This window comes from Myodes glareolus, chromosome 6 (genome assembly GCF_982192425.1).
Source record: "Myodes glareolus chromosome 6, mMyoGla1.1, whole genome shotgun sequence".
Lineage (NCBI taxonomy): Eukaryota > Metazoa > Chordata > Mammalia > Rodentia > Cricetidae > Myodes > Myodes glareolus.
The window spans coordinates 113,460,575-113,475,814 of NC_142031.1; the positions used below are offsets into that span (position 1 = coordinate 113,460,575).

The 15,240-nt window shown below is 50.8% G+C and overlaps 1 protein-coding gene across 1 annotated transcript in view; it reads right to left on the reverse strand.

The window, feature by feature from the left end:
- Smarcd3 (SWI/SNF related BAF chromatin remodeling complex subunit D3) overlaps positions 1–11,641 on the reverse strand; it is a 32,896-nt gene extending 21,255 nt beyond the window's left edge. Inside the window, exons 1-2 of the mRNA XM_085691138.2 lie at positions 11,560–11,641; positions 9,766–9,906 (exon numbers count right to left, since the gene is read on the reverse strand). Of these exons, the coding sequence (XP_085547264.1) occupies positions 9,766–9,804 (39 nt within the window). The 5' untranslated portion in view covers positions 9,805–9,906; positions 11,560–11,641. The remainder of the gene's footprint in view (positions 1–9,765; positions 9,907–11,559) is intronic.
- Positions 11,642–15,240: the final 3,599 nt, after the last annotated feature.

Genomic DNA, 15,240 nt, shown 5'->3' on the forward strand with positions numbered 1-15,240 from the left:
AGCACCAGGGCCCAGCACCCAGCATTTCCCATGTTTTTCTGTTGTCATTAGCGTCCTCTTCTCGGCCACCCTCACAGCCACTGTGGGGTGAGGGTAAGGGTTCTGTCTCTTCCTGATCCTCCAAGCCCATCTGCATCATCTGCCTACTATCAGTCTTGGTCTGGGCACCCCATCTCTCCCCTGAACCCAGCTCTTCACCCCCAACTCTCTTCAGATTGTTTCCAACACCATGGCCAGATCAATGTTTTAGAAGGCGTGACTAAGAACACAGCCCATCATTTTTAAGCTGACAATGGTTTCTATCACACTAACGAAATCTAAATTCCTTGCCCAGTTTGCAAACTCATTGAGCAGCTGTTACCTCAGAGCCTTTGCGCGTGCGTGCGTGCGTGAGCAGCTCTTTGGGGTGGAAAGTCAACTCTCCTGAAGGCAAATTTGGTTCCTGCATAGAGAGGAGCAGATATCAGCTCCAGCCTTGGGGGGTGGAGGAGCATACCTGTGCAGCCTGTCCCAAAGCCCAAGGTGTGTGAGGGTGAGGGATGAATGAATCTTCCGGGACAGCCTGGGCTGGCAACAGTGGGAGTGCCCAGCGAACAATGAAACCGTCACCCCCTAAGTGGCTGTCAGTGAGCCAACCCTCCCAGCCCCCTGTGACAAGGAGGTGGCATGAGTAAATGGTGACAAGAATGGAGCTGTGTCCCCTTCTCTGCTGGAGGCAGCAGCATGGTTGACTGCAGTATCTGAGCTGGGGGTCATCAGGAGGAACAGCATTGAATTCCAGGGTAACTGGTGTCACGTGAGGTTCTGCATGCTCCCACACGAGGAGGCCTGGAGCAGGCAGGCCGCCAGGGTCTCATTCTCCAGCACCTCAGTAATAGCCGTGTGCCCACTTGTCCCTCAGTACTTTGGTTCCCAGAGATTTGAGCCCTAGTCACCTCCCAAAGGTACCAGCCACCTCAAGGTCATCTTTCTGAGGACTCAGTCCCACATACTAAAGGTAGCTATTGCAGTTCCCGCCCCTGTGTGGGCTGAATGGTGGACCCCTAATTCTGGGCATGTCCACTACATCAGAATGTAATCTTAGAAAGGGACTCAATGGGGCTGAAGAGATGACGCGGCAGCGAAGAGCGCTGGTTGCTCTTCCAAGGGATCTGGGTTCAATTCTCATGGCAGCTTACGCCTGTCTAACTCCAGTTCCAGGAGACCTAACACCCTCACACAGACATGCATGCAACTAAAACATCAATGTAAATAAACTAAAATAATTTAAAAGAAAGAAAGAGACCACGGGTCACAGGAGAGGCCCTGACCCACTGTGTCCAGTGTGCTAGAGGAAAGGGAAATGGGTCAGGACAATGGGCACAGAAGGGCGTGAATAGGGAAAGGGAGAAGTGGTCTGCGGTCACGTCTGTCGCTCAGACTGCCCGTCTGGTGCAGGCCCAGCAGGCGTGGCACACTAGTTGACACATACCGTCCTTTGGCGCGCCCGTGGCTGGCCCCTGAGACATACCGCCAGGCCATTTGTGACCCTGACCTGGAACCATTGAACGTGACACCTTAGACACGTGCATTCTAGTTAGTAGTGCATCCCATGCCAGCGCCTCAACATACATACTGAATCCGAGTATTCCACAGATGTGTGGAGCCACATGAATCTCTCCAAGTCTCGATTTCCTCCGTGTGAAAATGGGTATACTATCACCTTGCCTGGGTCAGTGTGAAGAGCAGAAGAACAGGAGATGGTACGAGAACACTGTCTTCAGGTCATGGGGTCATGCTTGGTACTCACGTATCCCACAACCCCATGTGCCTTGAAACCTCCCACCTTTTCTCCTTCCATTGTGCCCAAACACATGTCCACTCCATGCTTGTGAAGCAGCCCCTCATGCTCAGAGACAGAAACGGTGTTTATTCCTGCCAGTATGTATCTGGGAGAATCAGCTCGTTGCTCAACTGGCTGGGAGCCTCTGGGTTCCAGGACTTATAGCTAACAGTCATCATCTGGGTGACATGCAGAAGTCTAGGGATGTGGTCATCCATCTTCATCCAAATCTTTGCTCATCTAAATCTCTACACTTAGTATTAAAAAGGAACAGAAGTTGGAAAAAGCCTCTTTATAGACTACCGGGCTTCATTTTCAATTTTTTTAAAAATATAAACGTGATTTAAACAGGGTCTTATTTTGAGTCCAGACTAACCTTGAACTCTTTCTTTCCTTCCTTCCTTCTTTTTTTCCTTCCTTCTTTTCTTCCTTCTTTCCTTTCTTCCTTCCTTCCTTTTTAGACAGGGTCACTCTGTGTAGCCCTAGCCTGGGACTCACTATGTAGACCAGGTTAGCCTGGAACTAACAGAGATCTGCATGCCTGTGCCTCCAGGGCACTGGGAGCTAGTCTTGAACTCTTGATCTTCTTGCTTTAGCCTCCCCAAATAGAATTATAGGTGTGTGCCACCGTGCCCAATCACCTTAATGCTTTCAAATGTGTTGATAATAGCAACATCCAGCCAATGTCATGCTTGAGTCTTATCTCAGCTCCAGTGGGACTTCTTATGCCACTGTAACCAGCAAAGGACACAGAGCAAGCTCACCAACCCCCTTCCCCATTTAGGGCCAGTGGTTACATAGCTGCCCGCACACCATTGCATTCATCCAGTTCTCCTAAAGACCCTGAGAGATGCTTTCTCATCCACTTCCAAATGAACATGCATTTCTGGATGGAGGTCTCATAGCTGCCACTGAGACAGCTAATTTGGGTTCTGGGCTGAGGGAGAAAAGACAGGTGGCAGAGCGAGGAGGGCTGTGTGTTGCTCTGGCCACACAATGTCTTTCAAAAAATATTTATTTTTGTATATACGTATGTATGCATGAGCATTTTGCTTGTGTGAACGTGTGTGCATATGTGTGCAGGCATGTACACAGAGATCAGAAGGGGCATCAGGAGTCTTCTATCACTATCCATCTATTCCTTTGAGGCAAGGTCTCTCCCTGATCTTGGGACTCAATTTTTCTTGGCTAGATCAGAAGCTAGCCAGACAGACCCAGTGATCCTCCTGTCTTTGTCTCTCAGAGCTGGAATTGCAGCTCATGGATGCCTGGCTTGTTATGTGAGTACTGGGATCTGAGTCAGGTCCTCACGATGGAGTAGCAACAACTCTCAATTGATGAGCCATCTCTTCAGATCTCAGACTGTGTCCTAAACACTTCTATTTGGTGCCACCTCTAAAATTTGGGAAATTTCATGGGAAAAGTTAGGTCTCCAGACTCTCTCCCCAAAGTCAACCAATCCCTGTGGAAGCAACCAGAGGGAGTCAAGGAAGAACTTCCCCTCTCAGACAGGCTGGTCGCTCTCAAGGGACATATTCTCAACTCTCCATATTGCCTCCCCAGTCCTTATTTTAGGAGTTGCAACCCAAATGCCCTAGGGGCCCAGCTATGATATAAGAGAGTGGCGTGGGCTTTGTGCGAGATGATAAATAATAACTTTGACCTTGAGTCTCAGGCTGTAAAAGGGGGAAGGGCTGGGGTGGAGAAGGGCTGTACAAAGGGTAGCTGTTTGTCCTTTTGAAGACCAGCAGGATTTGGGCGCAGCATGACTCTGAGGGCCGGATGTGGTGGAGACACCCTAGTTGGGACTCTTGTCCTGGTCACTGGGAAAATGACTTAGATTTCTGAGCCTTGGTGTAATTGTCCTAGAAGCGACGGCAGTTCTGACCACATTTACACCACAGTGTTTTGAGATTCAATTAAACCAGGAAACAATTTTAAAGCCACCAAGAAAGTCAAGCACCCACTCAAGCTGCCCACCCACCTGCTAGCTCTCCTTCCTGCAGGTGCCTGGGTGCCCTGCTCCCAGGGTCTGAGTGCTGCTGGGAAGCAGGCAGGGGCTGGGGTATCTCAAAAGCTGGGCCAATGTCCCCGTGGAGGGGCCACCTTCAGGTGTCTCAGGTGCCTGGGGCTGTAACTTAGTTGGTAGAGTGCTTGCCCAACATGCACAAGGCTCTGGTTTCAAACTGAGAACCACGTGAAGCGTGACTGTAATACCAGCATTTGGGAGGTGGAGGCTGGCACATCCGAAGTTCAACGCCATCCTCAGCTACACATCAAGTTGAGGCCAGCTTAGGCGACACGAAACCGGTTCAAAAAAGGCATCTAGGCATTTTCTTCTGAATTAAGACACCTAGTAGGGCATGGTAAAGAAGGGACACTGAGGCAAGAGAGAGCCAAAAAGATCACAGTGATGTTCCCGGCAAGACTGGGGTAAGTTAGAAGAAAAATCACTTGGGGACTAAGGATGGGACTCTGTGGTGGAGCACTTGTCTGTTGTATACTCAAGACTCCGGCTCCAATTCCTAGGAGCACAAATAAGACAAAGAAAACCTCTGTGGAAGGCAATAAAGGAGTCCTCTGCAATATGCAGACCGAATAGAACGGGAGGTATTGGTTAAAAAGATAGACTAAACTAAGCTCAATCCCTGAGTGAGTTCAGGGTATAGCACAGGAGGCCAAGCTGAGCAGTGGTGCAGTGAAGAGCCCCTGGACAGATGTTGGGACCTGGAGCCAAGGGAGCTGGTGCTCCAGGGCTTACAGATGACACCTGCAGAAGGCAGGGCAGAATATTTATTCTAAGCCACGTGGTTACCAGGGGTGCTCCCAGCTCTAGTTCCATGCAGAGTATTCTGCACTCATATGCATTGATTCTTTACAAAAGGAAGGCTTTGTGATCAATTCTGCAGACAGGATACTCGCGTTTGAAGAACTAACGCCCGACACCCATCCCCATCGTGTGTGTGTGTGTTTAACTATGTAGTACCTGCTAGCCTGCACTCAAGACAATCCTCCTGCCTCAGCTCCCTGAGTATGGGCTGAAGGTGTGCATCACCATGCCCGGCTCAGGAAGCAGCCACTGGTCTCCCACCACAAGTCTGTCCAGCCCTCAGGGGCCTCTCCAGAAGGCCAGAACCAATTGTTCCTCAGAGGGGACAGGGTGTGTCAGAGAGCAGCCCCAGCAGGGGTTGGGGACAGAAAAGATCGGTCTCTGCGACCCTGGAGGTCCAGACCAGTCAGAGGGAGGGAAGCTCTCCCATCCCCATAGCAACACTTGAACATGGAATGAGCCTGCCTGTGGAGAGCCAATCTGACAGGGGAGCTGCAGGAGGCAGGCCAGTTGTTAGGGACAAGAGCACATGAATGGGCAGTGGGGTGGCAGAGCCACTGTGAGGCCAGCTGTACCCAGAGGGACCTCAGTCCCGAGTAAAGGCTCCTCAGCCTCCCCGGCCACCGTCCCACTCATCGGCTCCTCATGCCAGGGACACTTTCCCTACTATGCAGGAAATACCCAAGCTAAGGGCGAGCTCTGCGCTGAGCCGCACCCCCAGCCCCCCCAGCCTTTGTTGTTTTTTTTTTTTTCAGAAGAGTCTGGGTGAGACCAGGATGGTGATAAAGTGTGGGTTACAGGGGAAACTGGAGGGGAAAAAAAACATGGCAAATGCGCACTGTAGATCGTATCTTTAAGGAACACTACAGTTAAATTTTAGCAGGTGCTATGAGACTTAAGTGGGGCATAACTTCTGATCCGCGATGGGAGTAAGTCTCTCTCGGAGTGACATGTGACTGAATACAATTGACCAGGGCAGGGGATCGAGGAAGGCCATGGAGGCAAAGGGAATAGCAAGGAGTGCAAATCTGAGGTCATCCTGGGCTGTATGAGACCCTGTCTCAAGGGGAAGAAAGAAGTAGATGGAATGGGGAGATAAGTGGAAAATAGAAGCCAGTAAAGGGGACTAGAGAGACGGCTCGGCAGTTATCACTCTTGCTCTTGCAGAAGATCTGGGTTCACAGTGTCCAGGTTCACAACCATCTATAACTCCAGTTCCTGGGGCTCCAATGAACTCTTTGGTCTCTGTGTGTACCAGGCATGCACAGAGTGCACATACTTATATATACGCATGCATGCATGCATACATACATACATACATACAAGCTAAACAGTCATACACATAAAAATAAATAAATCTAAAAAAAAATAAAGCCAATAAAAGAGCAGGGTGGTTGTCCTGAAGGACAGATAAGGAGGGGGATGGTGTGGCAAAGGTCATTCCCAGGACTGGACTTAAATACTGATATCACTGATATACAAGGGAATTTCCATTCTGCACCTCAGGAGATGACCCTGGATTAACAGGTCCACCCTTCTCTCCACCTCTCTTCCCTATCTGATAAGGAGGGCGAAGGCTCACTGGCAAGGTCATCAGGGGGATATCAGGGCAGCTTTTCCACACGGCCAGTCATGCTCTTTTGAGGAACCCATAGAGGACAGGTCATTTGTTCCTGTTTCCATGCTCCCGGGACCTGAGTCTCAATCAGGGAAAGGTGGCCTTCCACACTCGTCCGGCCTCCTCCATTGGTCTAGCTTCTCTCAGTTAGTGAGTCTTAGAGGGTTTGGGTTCTATAGGGAAGGAGTGTGACTGCTTGGTCCTCCTTGTGCCTCAACTTATCTTCTAGACACTTGATATCCTTTATTCTCTATAACACTGTCCCACTCCAACCAGGAGGCTGTGACACTGGAGCCAGCTTTAGACTAGCTTTCCTCTGCACAATGTGTATCAGATACATTGTATCACAATATTAATATATACTCACAAATATTAGCATAGCAATTACTTCTTGAAAGTAGCAATCTCTTCTGCTAGTTGCTCTAAATTAAAACAAATGATTTGATTCTAATGTTGTACACAGTTTTTGCCTGCCTGCATGTGTATACACACACACACACACACACACACACACGCACCACATGCATGCCTAGTGCAGGTGGAGGTCAGAAGAAGGCAGTGGATCTCTTAGAACTGGAGTCCCAGAACCGAACCTGGGTCCTCTGCAAATGCAACAAGTGTTCTTACCCTCTGAGGCATCTCTCTAGCCCTTAGTCACCCTAAATTTTATCTTCAGGTTAGGCATGCTGCATAAAGAACTATCTGGCCAGAGAGCATGACACCCTGTCCGTACCCCAGCCCGGGAAAACTGCTAGGACACTGTTGGAGGCTGCTCAGCTTTGTTACACTATGTTCATTATATAACCCAACAAGAGACAGGCCAGAATAACAGTGACGTGATCAAGTCGTTGGGTTTTAGCTTAAGGAAGGATGAGCAGGTTCACAGACCTGAACGGGTTTATGCTTACACTAACTTCACCCTAGGCCACAAGGCATTTCCCTCTCCATTCACCCTCAGTCCCAGTGTTCCCTGCATCATTGATTTTGCAAGCACCCCGACTGGAACACAGGGGAGTGAAAGTGCATCTGCCTGTGGCACCTTCTCTCTGCTTCCCTCCCCTCCCTGGGAGCACACTGTTCCTCCCTCCGGGCCCCAGAATGTTCTTGAGTCTGGAGAAATGGGGCAAATGGGAGTCGATCCAAGTTTGTAAATTCCAGTAAAGGCATGTGCAGAACCATGCTTGGGAGGCACATTCTCAAATTCCCCAGAAGTAAGTCTAGGGCACACGGAAACTGGTTTCACAGCTGGGTAAGAAGGAACAAGAAGGAAACAGAGTGTGTATTATACCAAATGGTAACACAGCTCAAGTGAGCAGCAGCTCTCCCGGGAGGTCCCTTGTGAGTTTCCCAGGGTTCCCATATCACTCACCACCAAAGGGTATTGGGGACAAGAGCCACAGTCCCTAGAAGATGTTTCTAGACTGTGTCTACCAGCAGCAGGCAAAAAGGAGTCTCAGGTTAGCTCCTGTGTTTGTTCCTGAGACTTCAGAATCCTACCAAAGCCCTGAGCCCACATCCCAGTGACACATTCAACTCATTGCCTTTGCCACTTAAATCTCACTAACACTTGCAATGACACACCAAGTCCTTGGGGGCCGGCGGCCTGCAGCAGCTGCATACCCATCCACTGTATACCCCACCAATGAGACACAGAGGGGCTTGTGAGCATCCAAATGCCTGTATCCGTGCCCTGGTCAGCAAAAGCCTGCCACCAAGACACGTACGGTTGGTTTCACGTTCATGTGACTCTCAAACCAAATACCAAACAAGCCCCATACTTTGCTAACTCATTTCTGGCAGGTGGGGGTGGGGTGTGAGTATGCTGGAGCTTTTCGCTCCCCGGGAATCATCTAGTGACCCAGGGTCCAGTTATCACTGCCCCAAGCCCCAGTCCTCTCAGCTTCCTTCTCCCTCCACTGCTCAACCCTACAGTGAGAACATGTCCTTCAGGTAGCTACCTGTGGCTGCTGAGAGCCCCTGGAGGCTTAATTCAGTACACCCCAAATGAGCTGTGCTTAATGAAGCTTATCACAGGAGGGACAACTTCTGTGTACCTGCAAAAGATCTCAGCAGTGTCCTCCCCACCCCCAACCTTCAGTGCAGTCTCCTCTGACTAACTAGAACTTTCAGATGTGGAGCCTGAGTTTGCTCCAGGACGGGACTGTGGGATCCACCTGCAAACCTATTTGCTTTGGGAATCTTTGCTATAACAGTCCTCACAGACTTAGGAGGAGGTCCCTTGTCACCGAAGGGGCTGGCGAGGCTGTAAGGAAGGAGGTAGGAGTCCTGACTTTCCAAAGGGTAGCTGAAGTCTGAGACTCCCAGTGTGGGACTGGGCATGCCCATACCATGCATGCCCATTTCAGGGCTATGGGTACCAGGTGAGTTGCTCATAGCTACCATGTGGCTCTTCCACTCTGAGGCAGGCTGGACTAACTCAGCAGGCAAAGCCCTAGACCGTTTTCCCCTGAGCTGAGCCCAGTTGTGTGTGTGTGTGTGTGTGTGTGTGTTGGAGGTAGATGTAAGACTGTTAGGAACAGCAACTGGCCCAGGGCTTCCTCTTACTCCACACCGAGGAAGTAGGGGCTGAGAGAGGCCTCACTGCCTACATATGCTCCCAGTGTGAGGCCTTCTGAAGCACTATCTTCCAAGAACCACTTCAATTTGCATCTATTCAGGGCTCTCCTGAGGTCCCCTTCCTCAGAGGTCCACACCACCTGTGGCATTTCTCTCAGTCCCTTCCCATATCCAGCAAGGTTCTTGAAAAGTGGCCTTTCTCTCCTACACCCTAGCATGTCCCTCTAGACAAGCTGGAACTGGTGTGAAAACTTCCCAAAGCCACGTTCCTCTTCTATGGGAAAGGATGGTCCAGCTCCTGTGTAGCAGCATGACAGTACATCCAAGCTTGAAGCCTGCATGGAGGTGGAGAAGAGCCACCAGCACCCCTTTCCCTTGTGAACAAACCCACCTGGGGCCTCTGTGGGGCTTTGAGAAGTCTGTTTAGCCTGTGTGTAATTTGCTGAGCCAAAGATGTGTCAGGGACCTGCAGATTCCTCCCAGATAATAGGGTTCATTGGGGAGAGGGAAGCATGGGATCACTGGGTGGTGTTTGTGTGACCAGAGAGATGTCATGCATCCAGGGGTCTGTGAATAGTGAGGAGTCAGAAGAAATCAGATCCATAAACCCTTTTCATATGAGCTTGGCTTCAGATTAACTTATTCCTGGATCAGAGTGGCTTTGAGAGGCATGGCCTAGGGACTCCTAGGGAGATGAGGGGACACTTATAAGAGGTAGCACAGATGTGGCGGAAGGCACTAAATGACAGGTATCATCAGGTTAGGTTCAGGAGAGTGCCCCAAGCTGACACTTGGGACCAGTGGGGAAGCCGGAAGAGCGCTGGGGGCGGGGAGCAAGGCATGGCCAGAGCCTAGAGCTGGCAGACTTCGGCCGGCCAAAGCTCCTGCTCCTAGGCTGGCAGAGAAGGAAACACCTACCTGTACCACGGTGGGTAGGTGCTGAAGACCTGGAGTCATAGATGGCAGGGTCCTGCAACTGGGCAGTCATCCAGTGCCCCTTTGGTGCCCCAGCCCAGAGCCTGCCACGCCTGTAGCACCAAGGGCCATGCTGAGGAGGATCTGAAAGGAGAGGGCTGTGGAAGGCGTGGCCTGGGCCCTGAGCCCCTAGGGCAGGCTCCAAAGGGCCTTGGAGGGAGGCTAGGTTCCAGGCCTCCTTTCAAAGGAAGTCAGGCGGTTTGAGGAAGAATATGGGAAATTGTGCAGAAGGGGCCACATCCTGGGGCCAGCACAAGCCAACCCAAGGTCAGGGAACTCAAGGAAGAGCATAAGTAGGAACTGTGTGTGCCTGATGCAGATGGATGAACAGAGAACTTCAGCCAAGAGCTGAGACCCCAGGCGGGGACCTGTGCCCACCAGGTCTTAGGGGTGTGAACAGAGCTTTGAGGCTAAAAGAGACCTTCTGATCAGGATTACACCTAGCATCAAAGGTAGCCCCAGAATGGGCAGGTAGGTGGTCACCTGCAGGAAATCAACAACGGCTCCGGCTCTCCTGTATGTACTGCCTTCTGGGTTCACCCCAGGTCCAGTGGCCTTTCCCTCCTGGGAAGAGCAGAAAGGCCTCAGGCTTGGAGCAAGAGCATACAGTGCCGTGGGGTGGGAAGGGAGGACAGGTTTGAGAGTGCTCTGGTCCAGGAACATGCATAGCCTACGGGCAGAGCCAAGCGTGGAAGATGGAGTGGGACCCAGCTTAGGATGCCGAGGTGAGATGCGGGGCGTGTGACAGGAGAGCCAAGAGGGTCTGAGGTAGATGTGCGTGAACAGGAAAGGGGCCAACGTCTGAGGCCGGGGACAGGAGTCCGTAGGCCGTGAGGACAGAGAGATAACTTGAATGGGAGAGGACTGTCCATGGAGGAGGGTAGCAAGTGGAGTCTGTGAAGATGCCAGGCAGTGGGCAGGAAGGAAGGTGCCAGGTAGGGAAGGAGGGAGAGGATGCCAGATATGGCAAGTGGGAGAAGGCTGCCAGGAGGAGCAGGTGGATAAAGTGCTAGGCAAGAGGGAGGTGCCAGGCAGTGGGAAGGAGGGTGGTGCCAGACAGGGAAGGGAAGGTGCCAGGCAGCAGGGTGCCAGACAAGGGCAGGGGGAGGGGATGCAGGTGGAAGGAGGGTGGGAAGGTACAAAGTAGGGGTGAGAAGACAGGGTTCTAGGTAGGGATGAGGTGTCAAAGATGGGGCTGAATGGAGTCGGCTAGAAGGGGTAAGAGACAGAGGTTCTAGGTCAGTGAGAGTGCCAGGCAGAGGGTGGGAAACACCAGGAAAGAGAGATCATGACAGCAAGGAAGGAGGATGCCAGATAGGGAGGAGGGGACTGGCCAGGTAAAGGGAAGATGCCAAGCAAGGGAAAGCAGGGAAATGACAGGTGGGTAGAGGAAGGGGATGCCAGGCAAAGGGAAGGATGCCAGGTGGGGAGGAGGGATGCCAGGAAGAGGGAGGAGGGATGCCAGGTAGAGGGAGGGAAAGGAATGCCAGGCAGAGAGAGGGAAAGGAATGCCAGGCAGGAGGAAGAGGGATGCCAGGCAAAGGGGAGGAGGGATGCCAGGGAGCAGAAGGAGGGATGCCAGGCAGGGAAGAGAAGGGATGCCAGGCAGAGGGAGGAGGGGGATGCCAGCAGTGGCAAGGCAGCACTGCCAGCAGGGAAGGCGGGGGCGCTGGCGCAGCGCGGCTGGGCGGCGTGTTTGCCTAGGGCCGTGGGGGCCGCGCGGTGCGGGTCGCTCACCTGCTCCCTCGGGACCCCGGCCCGGAGCGCGGCTGCCCGCCCTCCGCTCCGAGCTCCGGCTCGACTTGGCGCCTGCGCTGCTGCAGCCTGGAGCGGGGGAGGTGCAGGGAGCGTCTGTAAAGAGCTAGGCACTTAATAATGAGTTAGGGATCAGAGTAAGAAGCTTTACCTCATCCAACAGTGCGTGTGGTTTTCTGCTCTGAGTCCTGTGACTGACCCCTTGCCAGACCTAGACCCACCCGTGGTGAACGTGCACAGATATCTTGCAAATGCCCCATGTGCACCCATCTTTCACAATACGCTCAAAATCCTCTGTGTGGCTTCTCACAGCTCCACACTAACCCTCCACCCTATGGGGCTATACAAACAGTGGGAGCACACAGTGGGAGCATCCTAAGTGCTGCAGATGGTACCTAGCAAGGAAATTCCCTTCCCTACCGTAGTGTCCCCGTGCACGCCATGGGAGAAAGGCTTTGGCACCCTTGCAGCATTTGAGACCCAACTGAGATCTCTGGGGTAGTTTGGCTAGTTGACACAGACCTCAAGAAGGCCTCTCAGAACATAGGCCCAGTCAAGCCTGGTTCTGGTTACCTGTGAGGTCTTCCCAGAGTCCCACCTCCAGTCACTAGACCCCAACTAGCAGACTATCTGACAATGCAGGATTCAACTCTGACCTTCAGAGCAAATGGGTTCAAAGAGCTAGGTAAGGGTCAGCATGCGTGGGCAGGAACTGGTGAAGAGGAACAGACAGGGAGAGTAAGCCTGCTCGATGCCTGGGAGCAGAGGACAGTACCCCCTCCTCCAGGGACATAGCGGACAGTAGGGAGCTGTGAAAGAGGTTGAGCCTACCCTGCTCCACTCCAGAATCTAAACCCTGAGCCCTGCCTGGCTGTGCTATCCCAGGGATACATGGGTCTCACAGGCATGAGCAGAGCTCTCTCTCTCTCTTTCTCTCTCTCTCTCTCTCTCTCTCTCTCTCTCTCTCGTCTTAAAACTTTAATCATGAAAAAATAGACATAATCAAAATATAACATCTTTTTAAAAGATTTACTTTTATTTGAAAATATGTGTGTGTGTGGGTATATACACATGTGTGGAGGTACTTATCAAGGCAAAAAGAAGGTGTTGGACTCCCTGGAGCTGGAATTATAGGCAGTTCTGAGCTGCCTAACAAGAGTCATGGGAACTAAACTCTGATCTTCTGCAAGAGCAGCACATAAATTCTGAGCTACCTACTTACACACACACGCACACACGCACGCACGCACACACGCACACACACACCCTTTTTGGGGGCAGGATGTCACGTATCCCAGACTGGCCCCACACTTGCTACATAGCAGAGGGTGCTCTTGAACTCCTGTTCCTCCTGCCTTTACCCGAGATCACAGTGCAGGTTCCCTGTCCCTCTGACCTTTGACTACAGGCTGTGGCAACTCCTCTGCTGTGCTACTCAGAGCTGGTAGGGAAGCCACCCAAGCTGGGGTGTAAGATGGTGGAGAATGAATCTGGCACCCTGGCACTTCTCAGTGGGTCAGCGGGGAAGAACGTCAGAGCGGTCAGTGAGATTAGCACAATGCTCACAACCTTGGCTGCAGATCACTCCTCCTGTCTCTCTGCCACTCTGGACAGGGACTCTGTGATGGGACCAGGGAAGCATGTCTGGGCTTCCTGGCCACACCTAATGCCTGATACCAAGTAAGAGGCTGATTCAGAGAGATGGGGCCAGCACCACGCCCTGAGATGTCTGTGCTGGGTTGAGGCAGCTAAGCAGGACCTGGCTAGTGTTGAGCTAGACTACAATTGGGGTGAAATTGTACCCCAAAACACCAGTTTTATAGTTAGAATTTGGAAACAATCTGAATTTTGTCAACACATAGCAGGTCATGTCAACTGAGTGACAGGCATAAGCAGGTGCCTGGAAGATAAATTACTATCTAATGACATAAAGATAAGAAGATATATATTGATCTAGAAGGAGCTCAGCTGCAAGTCAAGGGGAAAAAGCAGCACATACAGGACACTGTGTAAAGAATACCAGCCTCTGTGAGTGTGAGCATGTGCAAGCATGTGCTGTGTGTGCAAGCAGGTACGTGTGACCTGTGTACTATGTAAGTGTATGTGTATCAATACAGTCTGTCTGTGAAGCACACGTGCTGTGTGTGCAAGCAGGTACGTGTGACTTGAGTGCTATGTAAGTGTGTGTGTATCAATACAGTCTGTCTGTAAAGCACACGTGCTGTGTGTGCAAGCAGGTACGTGTGACTTGTGTGCTATATAAGTGTGTATCAATACAGTCTGTCTGTATGTAAAGCGCTACTGTAGAAAGATGAGTCTCTCACTTCCTCTTTTCTTTTTTATATAATCTTTTTTCTTTAAAAATAATTAATAATAATTAATAATTTTTAATTATTTATTAATTTAATAATAATTAATTTATTATGTGTACAATGTGTACAATGTGTACAATGTGACCTGTATGCCTACTTGCCAGAAGAGGGCACCAGATCTTACTATAGATGGTTGTGAGTCACCATGGTTGCTGGGAATTGAACTCAGGACCTCAGGAAGAGCAACCAGTGCTCTTAACCTCCAAGCCATCTCTGCAATCCTTATCTTTTAATTATATTATATTTATTTACTTATTTGTGTGTACACACACACACGTGCATGTGTGAACATGCATGCTTGCACACATTTATGCCATGGTGTATATGTAGAAGTCAGAGAATAACTTTTGTGAATCAATTTCTCTCCTTCTACAGTGTCAGTCACAGGACTTGAACTCAGGTCATCAGGCTAGGCAGCAGGGATTTTTTACCCTCTGAGCCATCTTCTTCCTTCCTTTTTTCCTTCCTTCCTTCCTTCCTTCCTTCCTTCCTTCCTTCCTTCCTTTCTTCCTTTCTGTCTGAAATAGGGTCCTATGTAGCCCAGGCTGGATCCAGACTTGCTCTGTAATAGAAGGTAGCCTTGAACTCCAAATCCTCCTGGGATCATGACATACAACACCAAAACTGGTTTATGCAGTGCTAGGGATCAAACCCAGGGTTTCGCACAGGGTAGGTGCGCACCCTTCCAGCTGAGCCACATCCCCAGCCTCCAGTTCTCACTCTGAGTGTTGCCCGTTCTACAAACTGTGACAACTGTGTCATGATACACTCGTCACTATGGTGTCCCATAGAGGGGCTTCACTGGCTTGAAGCCCCGCCCCCACCCATACCGTCATCCCTCTCTCCACCCCAAGCCCCTGGGAACTGCGGATCTTTCCCTTTCCAGAAGCCACTGGTTGGAATCTTACAGCACAGTGTACTCCCGGGCTCTTTCATGCCATAATGGGTCTCAGTTTTGTAATTTGTTTGCTTGTTTGTTTGTTTCAGATTGGAATAAGATTCCATTTCACCTACCTCAGAAATAATTATTTCTTTTGTTTGTTTGTTTGTTTTTGTTTTTTGTTTTTCGAGACAGGGTTTCCCTGTGTAACAGCTCTAGCTGTCCTGGAACTAGCTCTTGTACACCAGGCTGGCCTCGAACTCACAGGGATTCTCCTGCCTCTGCTTCCCGAGTGTTGGGATTAAATGTGTGCGCCACCACCGCCCAGCCTAAAAAAAAAAGTCTCTTTTTAAAAAAAACAACAACAAAAAAACAGGCTTGCCTCGAACTCACAGAGATCCACCTACCCCT